The sequence below is a fragment of the Fulmarus glacialis genome, unplaced genomic scaffold, assembly GCF_000690835.1.
Source record: "Fulmarus glacialis isolate BGI_N327 unplaced genomic scaffold, ASM69083v1 scaffold6, whole genome shotgun sequence".
In the NCBI taxonomy this organism is placed as follows: Eukaryota; Metazoa; Chordata; class Aves; order Procellariiformes; family Procellariidae; genus Fulmarus; species Fulmarus glacialis.
In genome coordinates, this window is record NW_009215959.1 from 1 (window position 1) to 17224 (window position 17224).

Here is a 17224-nt window from a genome sequence, read left to right on the forward strand (position 1 = left end):
AAGGCCTCCCAGAGGCCAAAGCCCCGCCTGGGTGAGCCACCTGGCTCTCCCCCCGGGACCGTGGGCGACGGCACGGGGCCTCGCAGCCGCGCCACTTCGGAGCGCGGGGAGACCTCGCCAGAGGCTGGACGAGCACCCTTGTCGCAGCAGTCTGTCATCTGTCTTGAGGATTCGGCTCCCTGCAGCGATAACAAGGCTGTGGGTGAGGGCCTTTGGGAGAATTTATCTGCTGACGTGATTTTGGATGATGACAGGGAAGAGGCTCACCCAGGTAACAATTTATTTTAAAGTACCAGTGAGCTAGAAGAAAATATGTTCGTGTTTGCACACAGAGGGCTTGGTTTTTCAGAAACCAGAGGGAGCTGCATGCTCGTATCTGACAAGCAGTCGTGGGGACGTGGATTTCGTTTGGGTAACCGCAGCTTGTGGAAGTGCAGGGTTGCAATTAGTGAAGCGTTGTCTCTGTGGCAGAAGTAGCAGCTGGTCGCATGGTAGTATTGTAGTTGCAAGACTTCCCATATGGCATTCCAGAAATGAAGAGCAATAATCTATAGGGGTGTTTTAGAAAGAAAAGCACTTCTAAAATTCATATAAAAGAGACATAAAATCATCTTATGGCTAAATGTAATGATGAGAAATATTAAACCAGAAAAAGAGATCTCTCGATTTAAAGCAAAACAAAAAACAAACCAGAAAAACTCCAACCCTCGCATTAAACCAGAAAAAGAGATTTCTCGATTTAAAGCAAAACGAAAAACAAACCAGAAAAACTCCAACCCTCGATTATGACCAAGAAGTTCATGACCATCCATCAGAGTGCTTCCTTGACAGCTCTGGATTTCTCTTAGCTTCTCTGTTTTATGAGCCTTACCTGTTGTGTTTTGAAACTTTTCATCTTTGTTTGTGAAAAGAATATGCTTGTGCAACTGAATAGTATTGAACAGTGTTCCGTGATGCTGCCGTTACATTAAATGGCAAAAGGATTTGTGAACTCTGTTTTTCTTCTTAAGAATGTTTTGTTACTTTTTTCCCCTCTTTCTGTGAAATGAATTTTAATAGATTAATAATATTGGCCTTTCTTAGTAGGATTTGTCATGTCAGGCACTATACATGTAATTTTACCTTCTAATTCCAGTATAGGGACTATGCTAGTTGATGAGTCTACACTGTTCTGACAGAGGAAGGTAACTATAGGCAAGCTCTGTAAGTTTTCATCTTAAAAGAGGGTTTGTGGGGTTTTTGTCTGTTTATTTTTAATGGGGGAGAAAAAGGGAGCAGTAATATTTTTTTCTTCTGTCCTTTAAAAGTCAGAAACTGTACTAAACGAGTGTTTTGAAATCTGGCTATTAATTTTTCCCCTCTATTCAGCTGCATTTTTGTTTACACTGGAATGAGTTTACAGGGTTAGCCAACAATATCAGTACACTTCTCTTTCAGCTGCTAATGATAAAAGCGGTGAGAGCCAGAAGCCAAGCGGCAATGAGAAAAACAGCCCCCCAGGACTGGATGAGGTCGACATCGAGCCGTTCGCAGGCACTGAGCTTGAAGAGGATGATTACTTAGATATTATTCCACCCTCCCCTGAAGAAGAGCTGCCTTCCTTCTCGCCTTCTGTAAAAAGCATTAGGTAAAACAAAATTCATTGATAAAACTGTCTGTCTTTAGGATGATTTTAAAAAGTACCAAAAAAGACATGAAACTATTGCTTGTTAAAAAGTTGCAGGTTGAGTTGATTATGGCAGGTTAGCAGTCGACAGCTGCTATTAATGTTTTATGAAATACTTTTTGGTTTATGGCCAACGTTTAAGGTGGCTTTTGCTTCAGAAAAAGCAGAGTTATTTTTCCTTTCATAGTGGGAAGAAAAAAAAAATTGAAGCAAGTCTCTACATGTTGGCACATAGGATGAGTGACAAACTGCTCAGCTACTTGCATTTTAACTGGGTTTTCAGAAATTTGTTTGTCTTAAAGGCTATTATTTTAAAGGATAAACTTCTCTTACGGAAATGCATTGATTTACAGATATCTGTATTTTAATGACTTTTTATTTTAATATTAGTAATATTTTCAAAGAATCTCCAACTGGTGGAAGATCCACAGCTAGCAGCATTGAGTCCAAGCCCGGGAAGGTTGCTACAACGCAGCCTGTTGCTGAAAGTGATCCTAGTGCAGAGGATGCAGGTACATGAAACATTCTGAAATTTTACGCCTTAGATTTTGGGGATGGTTTGCAACTTCTTGTTCTCCTGCGTATCCCATGTAATCTGAGAGCATTAACTAACAGTGACCGATGGGGACAAGGAGGCAGGGGACTGATTCTCCTACAGGATGTGCACATGTTGTGTATACGTTGTGTGGACTCGGGGGTGTTGTCTGATCCTGATTCCGGGTCTCTCAGTACCAGTCTGGGATACCGCACAGACCTCCTTTTCAGAACTTAAAAGCACAGATCGACCAAATTGTTCCCGAAGTCAGCTGCAGCACACAGACACATCACTGTAAGCTGGGACTGTGTCCGTGCCTCTGTTTGATTCCCACAGGTGCTGGCTTTAGGAACTACTGGGCTAAAATGTTTCTGAGTTTCACTTGCAGAATGAAAAGTTTCTAAGTATAGGTGTGGCACAACCTGGTTTTAAGACTGCAGATCTTTCCTCTCAAGATACATAAAAATGTAGCTTATGGTACTGTTCTACAGTGTCATTCAAAATTTTGTGTTTATAAATGCCCAGAGCAGTGTTTTTACGTTTATGTTTTAACAATGCTGTTCTGGAGATCAATTTAGTCAGGCTCCATCTTGTCATACTTTAGTGTACCTGTAGCAAACTTCAGGTCAATTTGGGCCGTTAGCTTGTTGCAAGAGGCGTCCTCCTGACCTCCAGGTAATTCAGAGTCAGGCACGGGTAGCACAGGCCAGAATTTAGTCTGAGGGATCACACCCCCGGTAGCAGCGGTTTGAGGTCTGGATGGTTTGCAGTGGTACTAAATGTGGAAGGGAAGGTCATGAGGTGACAAATGTAGACTTTCACGTGTGGGACGTTTTCTACGGTACTTTCTAGTCTAGAATTGCAATGTAATATTTTGATAAAATTTGTTTTAGTGTGTTTGGGGAGGAGTAATTTGAGATAAGCAAAACCTGTAAACTTGAGTGTTTTTTGGAAATAAGTTTAAAAGAACTGTGATGAGGTTTGGAAAGTGTAGAGAGATGGATAAATAAAAGGCAAGGGCAAAAATATGCAGACTAGCTGAGTTTGTGCGCACAGGAACAGGTTCTTTATGTGAATGGACTTTTAAAATATATATTGAAAGTAAATTATTTAGACTTATTTATTGCAATTTACTATCTTTTGGGAGAGTGATATAATCTTGTTATATACTCTGATAAAAATGAGTGTTACTGTATGCTAAAATACACTCCATCTAACAGATAAGGGCTTGCATTTGGAGCAGCAACTCTACGGCGTCATGGATGATATCTGTAAGCTGGTAGATGCTATTCCGCTTCATGAGCTTAAGTCTCTGTCATGCGCAAAAGAACTTCTCCAGCAGAGAGATCTCAGGTACGCTTTAATAAGCAGCCTTCCGCGTTTCCATGCTCTGTGCGAAGCGGCGTCATGCCTGCAGGTGTCTCCATCACACTGGAAAGATGATACGGAATGATTTTTTAAAAGCTTAAAATTACTGACTGAATGAAGGAAAAAAAAAAAATCCAAAAAACTGCTGAAAGTATTAACAATCCCCGTGTTCTGCCAGAAGAAAGACTCCAGTTCCACATGGAGTCTGAGGCATAGGTAGTCCTGTATCTTTTCTCTGGAAGGTGACTAGCACCAGATGCTTCCAAAGCAGCAGGGTGATGTGATGTAACCTGCTAGGTGTCATCCTGATTTCTTGTAACTGGAGGCATTAGTTTAATATTCCCTCTATGAGACTTGCTATCACTGACTACAGTGATTATGACTTCTCCTAATATCCATGTACTTGTCATCTTTCAATTTGATTAGTGCTACTGCAATCTGCTTCTTTAACTTCTGCATAATCTGATGACACAATATGTAGATAAAGTATTGAGATTTGGGATTTTGTTTTGTTTTTTTACTGGGCTGGGACTATGTGCTTTTTCTGAACGTTCTCAGTAAAACTAATTTATTCTATTTCCTCTTATTACTGTAGTCAGACATAGTCTTTAGAAAGTACATAAAAACACAATTTGGTTCAAGCGTATTTTTACTTTTTTTAACTTCAGGTTTGTGCCTCTAAGGATTTTTTTTTTTTTTTTTTTAATGCTCTATCTTGCCTGGATCAGTTCCTTGCTATTAGGAATTCTTTTATTTTATGTTTGCAGAGAACAGATATTTTGTAATGTAACTTTGTAACAGTAATTTTGTAATTATTTTGTTCAACTGAGTTCTGGTATTATTCTCTCTTCCCTAGATTTGTTTGAAATATTTTTAAAATATAGTGACACAGAATATGATGTAACCACCATATGTTAATATTTTTAATAGGAAAGAGACAAAACTGTTTAATGTGTGTTGTAGAACTTGATAAATCATTGCTTGTGACTACATTTTTTTTTTTTTTTCCCTTCTTCCTTCTCTTGCCATCTCTCCCAGGAGAAAATTGCTAGCTAATTCTGTCACTTTGAATAAAAGTAGCATAAACAACACTTTTCCTAGAAACTGGAAGGCATGTGTGGAAAGGGGCCCTCTTGCAGGTCCTGGTACTGCTCTGTGTTCTGGCCCGAACTGGAGCTTCAGTTCTGACAGAAACTCATCAAAATCCACAAACCTCCCATCTATGCTTTCTGGGCCTGTTAATTCAAGCAATTTTTCTACCAAAAAAAATCAAACCTTGGATACCTCTTATGCTTCAAAGCAAAGTATTGAGGAGATCACCTGGCCAGAAACTTCAGCACTGTCGTCTTCCAAGGTAAATGGCAAAGATGGAGCTTCCCTCAGCCTCTGTTCTGAGATGTCCTTCGACAGCAGCTGGTGTGAAAAACCAGGGGTGAGAAATGGTGGAAACCGTCATCTGCTGGAGCGGCCTCTTACGAGCACAGCTCTGAAAGGTCAGAGCAAAGCTCCTGCTGGCATTGCTGCAGAAGACAGTTTAGCTATAAGTGATACAGGCTTTGACCTTGGTCAGTTTGATATAGATGATTTTGATGAGGGCTGGGAGAATTCGGTGAACGTTTCGGCACCTGAATCGCCATCTACGCCGTTTTATCAGCCCGTCAGGGAAGGGCCACCTGCCAAATCGCTGTTGTCAAAGATAATGTCCAGAGCCAAAGGATCTGCTGTTGTATCAAATCCTGCTGCTCCGAAATCAAGCTTCTTGATGGCAACAAAGAACCGTTCAGGTAAATTATGCTCATTAGGATTACTATCTTTCCCTTTTTAAATTTTTATTTACTTATTTTTAAGCCTAAGGCCAAGTAACTTACTGTAGATTACATCAATGCCTTTTGTTTCTGTGGAAATTTCTTTTGGTATCTCTTTGCAAAGTCATCTTCTGTTTTTTTTTCCTCCAAGTGATGCCAAACTTCTTGAATATTTATTTGCCATGCAGGTTGCAGGCTGCTGGGAAGATGAAGCTGCTAAAATTGGAAACTAGAATGTTTCTGTGTTTTAATTAAATAATGATTCTGCAGTTGTTAATTCAAAGCTGTGCAACAGTTTTAGCTGTTTATGCAAAATGGTCAAAAATGAGTACTTGTTGAAGCAAACCTAATCCCTTTGGGGCACAGGGGTGGGTCAGTATTATTTGTGGTTACTGTGGGAATGGGTTGGTAAAAGGTGAAAATGTTAACCCGTTTCATCAGCTTCTCTGTCGCTGATTCACCTAGCACCTACTGTTAGGTACCCACGAATGGGTAGCCTATTCACAGCTGATTGTGACAGAGATGAAGTTTGTCAGTGTAAGACTAGGCATATACAGTCATAGGTAAGAAGCTTGTTTCCAGAGATTTGCATATAATCAAAATTCACGCTTTAGCCAGTCTTGAATTCTAGATGAATGCAAGTTTTTTTTAGTAAGTCATGATTTGAATTTAAAAGGCTTAAAGGGTTGAAGTGGTGGTAGCTAAGCCATCTGTTATACTGAAGCAGTTTTAGGTTGCAAGAGGGATAGCACAACTTGATATTTTAGCTTATTATAAGTACATTTTCTTTGTTTACTAGATCTGCCGGTTAATAACCCTGCACTAGAACGTTTCAGGGGTATGAAATTTTCCCATTCTGAAGAAATGATGAATATATTTCACAAAAAGTTTGGTTTGCACTATTTTCGGACAAATCAGCTGGAGGCCATCAATGCTGCTCTTCTGGGTGAAGATTGTTTCATCTTAATGCCCACTGGTATGTATCTCCAAACTCCATGCAGCTGCAGGCTCTTGGGGTCTGGCAGACACTTGAGCAATAAAGACCTGAATGAAGCTCTTTTGCAAGGCCCGTGACAAACTTTTCTCCTTCTCTGTGCCTTTGTGGAGGTGGCGATAAATTGTGCTGCTTGAATTCTGTGGATTTCTGGAACTTTGTATGCATTGTGGTATTTTGAATGAGGAGATTAAATTTCTGCCTTCCATAATATTTCACATGATAACTCTTCCTTATCCTACGGGTATCTTATTAAAGGCAGTCATTGGTAGAAGTTAATTGTTTCTGAAAGCGCTGTAAAATAGGAAGTAAGAAATAGGTCTCCCCTCTTCCGCTCCTTCTCCACACTGTCTCCCTTTCCTCTTAGTATCTAACATTTGCTGTGTTCTGCTTAATCCTCACAGGTGGTGGTAAAAGCTTGTGCTACCAGTTACCAGCGTGTGTCTCTGCTGGAGTCACTATTGTTATCTCTCCACTGAGGTCGCTGATAATAGATCAAGTTCAGAAACTGAAGACTTTGGATGTAAGTTCAAACAGCTCACTTTATTTAGTTTACCTGCAGATAAGTGAATTAGAAATCTGAAAATTTACAGTAAATCTTATGTCTCAAATATAAACTGCAAAAATTGATTAGGTGGAAACTGTAAAAGGCACACAAAGACGTCTAGGAAGAACTAAATTAGATGAACTAGAATATCTTGGCAGTCTAACTGCTAAATTTATTGATGCTTGTGTGTATTTGTTATTGGAGCTTAGTTTTCAAGGACAGATGCCTGATTCTTAGATTCTGAGAGTTGTATTTAGACACCTAAATAGGAGCAGCCTGGCTTTGTAGCAGAAATAAGCACTAAGATTCCTGAGCTAGGAGGGTTCTGGTGATGCTAAGCATTTCTGGAAAAGTAATACACAGAGAAAAGAAATGCAAGTGCAGAAAATGTGTGTTCCTAAGGCTGATCACTTATGAACTGCTTTTGCCTCAGTGAAGTGTCTTTTTCATCCTTAGTGTATTATTGAAATTGAAAGATCAGGGGAAAAAAAGGTGGATAACACGTTTTAGGGCAAAAATACAGAGGTGTTTTGGGATATGAGACAAAAGTGATTATGATGCAGGGTTTTGAAGCTCAGACAAATCCTTCTCTTGTCAAGCATGGTTTTTGATAGTCTGACCAGACAGGGCCCTGGAATGGTTGTCCGCCATTTAGTGACTATTGCACAACGCTAGGCTTTGGCCACGCTCTTCACTCTTTCTTGCGTTGTGGGGTGCCATGGCTGTAAAAGCCAGTGAAGCTGGCTCTGTGACTCCTGGGGATCTGGAGCTGCAGGAGGAGTTTCCTCTGCAGAGCTGCAGCTGCCTCTTGTGAGAGGAAGAGGAGACAAGCAGGCAGAATTGGCTCTGTTGGTGTGACCTATTCTTACAGCGCTTTTGTCCGTAGGGTCTAATTCCTTTGTTACTATTCAGCACGAATAGTAAGTTATACTTTCAAATTTAGTATTAAATTGCTGCTCCAAGTTGTATTCAATGTCTTCAGATGCAATGCTGTTCCATGTTTGTGGGCACTGTTATTGAGGGTGGTATCACGTTTTTGTGCTTCTTGGAAACGTTGTTTCTTATCTTAAGATCTGCGTTTTCTGAATTCAATCTCAAACTTACAGTGTATTGAGCAATAAACATCACATCTGTTCTCTTTACTGGAAAGAGAGTTCAAAGAAAGCAGACAAATCCCCTAAGTCAGCTGTTGGTCTATTGATAGAATTGGGAGCAGAAGAATAGAATTTGGCTTATAGTCTTTTGGTTTTATCATTAGAAGAATGATGTCTACTGCGATGTCTATAGTACGGTGGGGGTTCAAATGTTATCTATAATTACACAAAGAATCATTGAAAATGTTATATTTGCTGAGGATAGTAAATGCATACACTTTTTTTATCTGACATAACTAGAGGTAGGACTATATTTGGAGAAGCTTCTGGTTTGCGCATATTAAAACATATGGTTTTTTAAATATAGATTGCTGCAACACATCTGACTGGTGATAGAACAGATGCTGATGCTTCAAAAATATATATGCAATTGTCAAAAAAAGATCCTGTAATAAAGCTTCTGTATGTTACGCCTGAGAAGGTTTGTATTTAATTTGAATTGTAAAATCATGAAGGCAACAAGAGGTGGATTACTATGAAGTATTAAAGGGGAAACACTGAATTTAGAACAGGCTTCTGGGGAAAAATTGTTAAATATTTTTTAGATAATTCGGTAAGAGTCTGTACAGATGTAACTAATTTCTATCAGTAATTAACCAAGAATGAGAACCGAGTATGTCTGTACAATTTAAACTCTTAAAACAAAAACCCTGTGCCCATCCATTCCAATATGTCTTACTACATATTAGTGGCTAATTGCTGTCAAGTAGCTATTAAAAATCTAGATTACTATGAATAGGATAATACAGGGAAAAAAATGTAACTGTCAAGGTAATAGGTGATTGTCAAAAGATTGCCTTGTACTTAATTATATGCTGCCTTTAAAAATGATATTATTCCACAAGAGCTTTGTAAGAGGGGACTGTTTAGTGTGCTGATTACGTTTCTTTCTTCAGCATTGTCTTTCCCTGTCTTTTGTGACCTAAGTCATTTAAATTTACTCAGATTGTAGGACCTCTGGATAGATGATCCTAGAACCTTGTGGTAATCCCACACCAGCTGCTTTGTTGCCAACTAAAATGAAGCTGGTTGCCATCTTCTTTATGCCTTCAAGCTTTACCTGTGCAGTCAAGATTAACTTTCCTGTACAGAACAATTGTTTCTGTATTCTTAGTCAGGTAGGGTGATGCTTTGCTCTGTTAGTTTGCTTTCTAATGCCACTGTGTATCTAGGTTTGTGCAAGCAGCCGACTGATGTCAGCCCTGGAAAATCTCTACGACAGGAAACTCCTAGCGCGTTTTGTCATTGATGAGGCCCACTGTGTCAGCCAGGTAAAAACCTTGAGTTGTTTTTCAAAATGGCAAAAGGCTTAGTTGGAGCATCTTACTCAGTTACATTTAAATTTTGTTTTTAAACTAGTGGGGTCACGATTTTCGACAAGACTACAAACGACTGAATATGCTCCGCAAAAAGTTTCACTCTGTGCCTATGATGGCCCTTACTGCCACTGCTAATCCCAGAGTACAGAAGGATATTCAGAATCAGCTTGAGATGCTAAAACCACAAGTGTAAGTTTCTCAGCAGTTTCCTGAAACAATTTGTTTGTGCTGCAGAAATGTTGAGTGGAAAACTTAGTAAAGAAAGAAAAGCATTACAGATCCATCTGAAATATCGATGTAATTGTATCTGATTAAATGAGAATGTATGCATGGAATTTAATGTGAGTTAAATGCAAAATATTAAAGTAAGAAGAAAAAAATCTTACCAAACTCCTCCTTGCATGATTAAGGAAGCTGTTTAATAGAAAATAACATCATAAAGTTTTCTATGTCACTGACAAAATGTGCAAGTTGTATTTTAGGGTGCTTTTCATGAGAATGCTGGAAAACTGCAAAAGCTGGAGGTGTTTTTTAATTAGCATTAGCAGTGACATAGATAATGAGGTACCATTGGGCCTGGATTGTATTGTAGTGTTTTCGTTGTACATGGTGGAAAAATAAAGCATTCTGTTTAGTTGAATTTCTTATTTTAGAAGTGTATTTTAGGTTAGAGGGAGAGAGATGACACTGTATTTTGCAAATTTGATCAGCTGAATGTGGATGCAAGTATTCAAAGGAAAATGAAGGGGAGGCAAATCACTGTGCCCATGTTTGGTTTATGGGTATTTCTTCCTTCCACATAGTGCCATGTAGCTTTGTTTTTTTCACAGACACAGGGAAAATGCAGGAGTTTTAGACCTAAAGTATGGGTGACCTGAATCTCCATGGGTATAGTGGAACAATAATTCCTTTGCAGATAATGCAGAATGAGTAGTAGTTAGCTGAATTTAGGACATTCCAATCAATACCTAGCTTGCTGAAAGGATTACTGCACCCATAAAGCTGACAAGCACTCATGAACTGTCTTGTTTTAGGTTTACAATGAGCTTCAACAGGCATAACTTGAAATACGATGTATTGCCCAAGAAGCCAAAGAAGGTGGCAATGGATTGCTTGGAATGGATTAAAAAATATCATCCACGTGAGTACTGAGCAGCATAGTGTGCTTGCATGCATTTTTATGAACTACTTTTTAAGGCAGGAAAAGCTTTTATAATGCTGTAAAACCCCCAAACTTGTGCCTTTCTGTAAGCGACTAATATATTTACAAGAAAAACAAGTTGGGGGCAAAATGATATTACTGATAATGGCAATCAGATTTATGGGCATCCTAAAGTTAAGAGTTCAAGTTAAGATGGAAAAGTAAATTATGTAATGCTCTTGAGTCATCTTTCTGGAGGTTGCCAGACCTTTTAGCATCGTGTCTTCACAGTATAAAGGTCATCTAATATCCATACTGGTTTAATTGTTTAATTCTGTTGGTCTGCTTATCTGTGGTTCCCCTTGAAGATATCTTCAGAGATCCCTATCTTTCCAGACTCTCTTTTGGAGTCCTGCAGCTCCTGCTGGTGGAAGCTGACTACACCAAGCTCCCTTCATAGTTCCTCTAGTGCTGTAACCTAGTATATCTAAACTTGACTAAACTGCTCTAGCTCTTGCTTTACGTAGTTCTTTATTCATGTATTTTAAATCCCAAGATTGCACAGTACTGAGCAGCAAAACTTTTCTTGATTCCACCTTACCAAAAGACCAGGAAACTGGGTGAGGAGAAACTAACAAAAACATCTGAGATTAATAAAATTGCTTTTCTTCATTATTAAGCAGTTATCGCATTACACTTACCAACCTCTCCCTATTGGAATAAATGTATTTGCTTGACAGGTATGACTGTTAAGCAAGTGAAAGGGAATAAAGCTGTATTGTAGCACAAATCTTTTTTTTATGTATTTGCAGATGACTCTGGAATAATTTATTGCCTTTCACGTCATGAATGTGACACAACAGCAGCTATTCTGCAGAAGGAAGGTCTTGCTGCACTTGCCTATCATGCTGGCCTCACTGACTCCAACAGAGATCTTGTACAAAAGAAGTGGATTAATCAAGAAGGATGCCAGGTAAAAGAAAAGCAACTGGGGGAAAAAGTGAATAGAATTTAGAGCACTTTTATCCCTCTTGGCCTAGTAAATGAAAGCGAAGTTGTGTAATGTTATTGCCAAATCGGATGCAGTATTAAACAACAGATCCGAACAGATCTGCCAAAACACATTAGCCATCTTTTTATTGGGAGTTTTACAAATCAAAAACTGCAGCACTACACCAAGGTATGATGCTCCAGGAGGAAGGAGTTGAGCAGTACAAGGCTTCTGAAACAGCTCTAGGCATGCTGCTAAATTGTATATTGTGACTGAGATTTGGAGTTTTCCCTTTCTCTGGAATAGCTCTTCTGAAAGGAGAAGCGGTTTTGCTATTTTATACTCATCTTGAAGTGTTACAATTGAAATTCGAGGTTCTACATCGTTTCGTAATCCTGACCGCTTATTTTCGGTGCAGGGTGCTGCATGAATTACTTTCATAACTCTATGTAACAAATTATTATTTCCTTCCTAGGTTATATGTGCAACAATTGCCTTTGGAATGGGAATTGATAAACCTGATGTACGCTATGTTATCCATGCTTCTCTTCCTAAATCTGTAGAAGGTTACTATCAAGAATCTGGCAGAGCTGGACGAGATGGTGAAATGTCTCACTGTCTGCTCTTCTACAGCTACAGTGATGTCACCAGACTTAGAAGGCTAATACTAAGTGAGTTCTCATGTTTGTAACTTAATGGAGACAATATTAAAGTCACTTAGTCACTGGTCTCTGTTTCATATAGACTCTGTTATTTTCTCATTTAGAAGTGCCATACATAGTATGGTATTGCAAAGATGGGAGAACTGTGCATCTTTACCTGAATGGTTTTCTGTAATGAGAGATTTTTGTCACTTGTACTTAATTTTAGTCAAAAACGTTTTTCTTCATATATATCCATCTCTTGATTCTTGTCATTCTAGTCTTATTTCCCTTCCCCATTCTTTAAAACTTTAAAGGTAAAATCTGTCCTAGATTAGTTCTGTACTAACCTACTAATCTTTTTTTAAGCAAAAAAAGAATATTGTGTTTTGTCTATCTGATAATATACAAAAATGCAGAGGTGCAGATTTAACAAATACAATTGAATTTGTTGCATTTCAGTGGAGAAAGATGGAAACAGTCACACAAGACAGACCCACTTTAACAACCTGTACAGTATGGTTCACTACTGTGAGAATGTAGTTGATTGCCGGAGAATTCAGCTTTTGGCCTACTTCGGGGAAACTAATTTCAATCCCACCTTCTGTAAAGATCACCCAGAAGTAATTTGTGATAACTGCAGTAGAAAGAAGGTAAAAATCATAGCTCTTATTTATAGTATTGTTAAACTGATTTTGCATTTAGCTGCTGCATTAAAAAATGGTTACATGACATTTGGGAAGGCAGATAAAGAAAATGAATGAGATGTCTTGTATTTTTGTGATGCTAGATGCTTTGAATTATTTCCAGGGTTTAACCTAGAGTAGAATTACACAGACTACCCATGGACTTATGATGCTCCTATTTCTGTCAGAGTGTGGTGTGTGTCAGTGAGGTGTAAGGATGTTCCTTTGTGTTGATTTTCTTGGCTACAGTGCTTATAGGAGGCAGGAGCTAATAGATCCACTGGAATGGCTATGGGGAAATCCCTTCAACTGCCTATTCTGATGTTTTCAAGGCAGCTTTGTGCTGCCAGTGTAGCATGAGTGCCACATCAGGAGGCGTACGCTGCTTGGGGTGGCCCAAAGATTAGGGTTTGTGCGTCAAGGATTGAAGCAAACTTGTTAGTGGCATAAACAGGAGTAGAAGAGAAGATAGCTGTTGAAGCAGACAGGGAAGGATTACTGATCTCTATAAACCAGATCTGGTTTATACCTGATGATATTGCTTCTCAGTCCTGTGTTTGAAACAGTACCCTACATAGCTGTGATTGTAACAATATTTGACTAGAATAATGCATATTCAGTCCAGTCTTCTCACTTTAATGCATGTTGGGAGCGTAAGCTCTAGTTCATGGCAGCAGAATAATTACAGGAATGCTTTCCAAACGATTTCCGTTGATTACCAGTATTCATGCAGCAATCTTGCAGCTCACTCTATAGAATTAATACAATAGAGATTATATATTCAATCAGTTGGTAAGTATTACTGCATTTTCCAGAGTATTATCAAATCCAGAATTCCTTTGACTATATTGTATCACCGTAGGTGTACTAACTAGAAAATCACTATTTCTCTGATTGGAACAAAATGAATTCATGACTGGAAAAAGCTCAATAATGAAAACCAAGGTTGTCAGTAACAACTTGCATTAGGACAGAACCACATAACATTGTTTCCTAATCAAGTCTATTTTAATAGGATTACAAATCAAGAAATGTAACAGATGAAGTGAAGAGCATTATAAGATTTGTACAAGAGCATTGTGGACAAATGGGACGAATAAATGCAAAGAGAAATACAGGTTCTGGAAGATACACATTGAATATGATGGTAGACATTTTCTTAGGTAAGTACTGTTCTTACAGAAACAACACCTAAACAGACTTGGTGCATAAATTCCTAAGTATCATGAGGTCTGTGCAATACCAGCAGTGGTTTGAAAGAAGATATATTTTGCAGAATTATTCTTCCCAGGAATCTCTCGGTGGTAAATGATCCAAAATAAATGAGACTAATGTTTTAATCCGTTTCAGGTTGCTATAGTGATAATATTAGTTTTCTGGTGGTGCTTGGAGCACCAGATTTATGTGCATAGACTATGGAATACTCTTGAGAATCTTCCACAGGTCTGTAAATACATATGTATGTAGGCTTTCTAATTGCAGGCTAATCCTGATTTCTGTTGCACAGGTACAAAGAGTGCAAAGATTCAGTCTGGAATATTTGGGAAGGGAGCTGCCTACTCAAGGCATAATGTTGAAAGACTGTTTAGAAAACTGGTCTTGGACAAGATTCTAGATGAAGACTTGTATATCACAGCTAATGACCAAGCGGTAGCATATGTAATTCTAGGAGAGAAGGCTCAGGCTGTGCTAGATGGATCACTACAGGTGTGTAACAATTTTTTTTTTTCTCTCATGTATTGTTATAAGGGATGTGCTACAGTTTTTAGGTAGCATATACCCTAGGATAGTTTAAACATAGTTTGCCTACCAGCTGAAGTACAGGAACTAATCTTTAGCAGATGCAGGGAACAGAATCCAACAAACATGATTTCTAGTCCAGTATTCTAATAATAATAATGTTGTGAGGCAAAAGGTGAGAGAGAGGATTGGAGAGGATTAAATCTTTCTCTTCTCCCCCCCCATCCATCTGATTCCAGCTTGACAAGAAAGGAAAGTTATGACCAACACAGAAAAAGTTAGCTAAGAAGGAATAGGACTATCTTCTCCTGCATTTTCTGCTCTATTTTTTTCCAGTCATTGGTGAGCTCTGATGGAAAATGCACTTCAAGAAGGTCATGGAACCAGTCCCAGAATTGCCTGCATTAGTGCTGTGTTTGGAGAAGAGAAGAGCCCTCAGCATTAGACCTAGTGACCTCTGTTTAAAGCTAGCTGTAAATTGGCTTCTCGGGACTTTTTCCCTGTGTCATGTATACTCTGCTAGTTCTTTGTAGAAGAAACTTAGGGGCAGTTGAGTAGCCTGTAAAAAATCATTAAAAAGTGTATACTGGGTAAACAGCTTTTTTGGTCCATCAAAGAATACTTTCAGTTTCCTTCAGTGTTTTCCTGTGTTACCAATTAATCTTCTAACGATGGCTCTGCAATAACTCCCCTGACAGAAGTTATTGACTGGCTTATTTTAACAGGTAGAGTTTCATGAAACAGAAAGTGCCAGTGCCATCAGAAAGCAAAGGGCTTCCGTGGCAAAAATGTCACAGCGGGAAGAAATGGTTAAAAAGTGCCTTGGGGAACTTACAGACACATGCAAAACGCTTGGGAAAGTCTTTGATGTGCATTACTTCAATATTTTCAGTACTTCAACTCTAAAGAAAATAGCAGGTAATGTCAGTTTTTCGTTACTTGGAACCACTGTTGGCAGTAGATTGCATGTGCAGTTGTAGCCTTTTCTGACCGAAAGTCTACAGCTTGTAACATTTAGCAAGAACAGGTTTAAGTATACATAACTGAGCAAGTCCTGTGGAAGTAGCTGACACAGCACAGATTTCTTGGAGCTGCAGTTTATGCTGTAGCAGTCCTGATGGATAAGCACAAGAGCCACGCAAGTATTCATACTGCATTTTGAGAGAAAACTTTTGGACTAGTTTTTGTGCTAACTAGAAGCAAATCTGCTAGAATAAAGGCTTACTTCCTTAAGGACTTAATGCATAGGGTGGCACTAAAAGGAATTAATTTCCTCCAGAATACTCTACCATGATCTCTCTTCAAAAAAACTTAGTTTGGTTGATATGTCTGATTGGTACTGTTACCTTACAGAAACCTTGTCATCTGATGTGGAGGTTTTACTGCAGATTGATGGTGTCACAGAAGACAAACTGGAAAAATACGGTGCAGAAATCATTAAAGTGATGGATAAGTACTCTGAATGGACCATATCAGGTTTAGTATACTTTGTCCCTAAATGTGTGCTTTAGTACCCTTCTCTCCTCCTCTATCAGAAGTTTCACTCAAAAGTTACCTTGTTTTAAATACAAATAACTAATTCCTGCAGTTGAATAATTACAAAAAGGGAGCAATTGCACACTTTCAAAACATACAAAGGTCTTTGCTATCTTCTCACTAGTTAAATTCAGCGTATCTCTGAAAGACTAAAAAAGGAAAACGAGAACTAAGCAGACTGCTCTGCTCCTAACCTGTTACTTATCGGGATTTATGTAACATGCTTAGTTGTAATGAAAATTCTGACCTTAAGGTTAAAGGTCTTGCACCTCCTGCATATTTTTACACCTGCATCTACTATGTATGGGATAACATTGTAGTCTGGCAGATAATCAGTAACTACTACCTTTTATTTTTCATAATAATTGAGGTCAGCAAGTTCAGGTCTTCACTGGCTAGCCCTTGCTCAAATGTGAAGAACTTTCAAAGCTAGGAGTAAAAAAAGCTATCGGGTAGTATTGGTATATGGTAGTATTTTACAATGCCTTTGCACAGCTCTAACCTTGTATACAAAGTTCAGCTCAGTGGAGAATTGAGCCCTGAGACTAGTAAATCTGGTAATTTCACGTGAGCGTAGCATGTAGCCTATGTTGTAATTAGAATATTGAATACAGCTTGGCTATCAGATTTGACATTGGGGCCTGCAATTTTAAAGTGATTTATGCTTACTTTCAAGGAGGTTGCTTTCATACACTGCAATGTGAATAAATGCACGGCTACAAACCTGACTTTTAAGTATTTTATACTACTGCCTGTGCAAAGAATCACGTCCTTCTTGATCATGACTGACTGAGAAGGTGCTCTCGGCTCTCTGAGCCTTTCAGTGTCTCCTGATGCTGTTTTTAAAAACAAGTGCCTTATTTGACTGTAGTATTTATGGTATATTCCATAATTCTTTCCAGCTGACATGGGGAAGAGTGTGTAAAGGCAGAAAGCTCAGTGTTACCAAAAGAGTTTAGACAAGAAGCCAAGCTAGAGAAAATAGGGCTGGCCAGTATTCGTTTATGTCATGAGATAAAGCAAGGAGAGAAGGCTGTTTTGGTTTACACCAACTTATGAAACCCCTTTAGCTGAGCCTGGAGCATCAACAAGGCCAAGTGC

The 17224-nt window shown here is 38.8% G+C and overlaps 1 protein-coding gene across 1 annotated transcript; it reads left to right on the plus strand.

Moving 5' to 3' along the window:
• Positions 1–1544: 1544 nt before the first annotated feature.
• Positions 1545–16063, plus strand: BLM (Bloom syndrome, RecQ helicase-like; the record flags this gene model as incomplete). The annotated part of the gene is made up of 17 exons (XM_009579101.1): positions 1545–1627; positions 2057–2178; positions 3422–3554; positions 4608–5353; positions 6174–6350; positions 6773–6891; positions 8377–8490; positions 9242–9340; positions 9429–9577; positions 10423–10529; positions 11342–11502; positions 11996–12191; positions 12624–12814; positions 13863–14010; positions 14355–14554; positions 15313–15505; positions 15941–16063. Coding segments are annotated over exons 3-17 (2818 nt in total), but the record flags the coding sequence as incomplete, so codon positions are not given.
• Positions 16064–17224: the final 1161 nt, after the last annotated feature.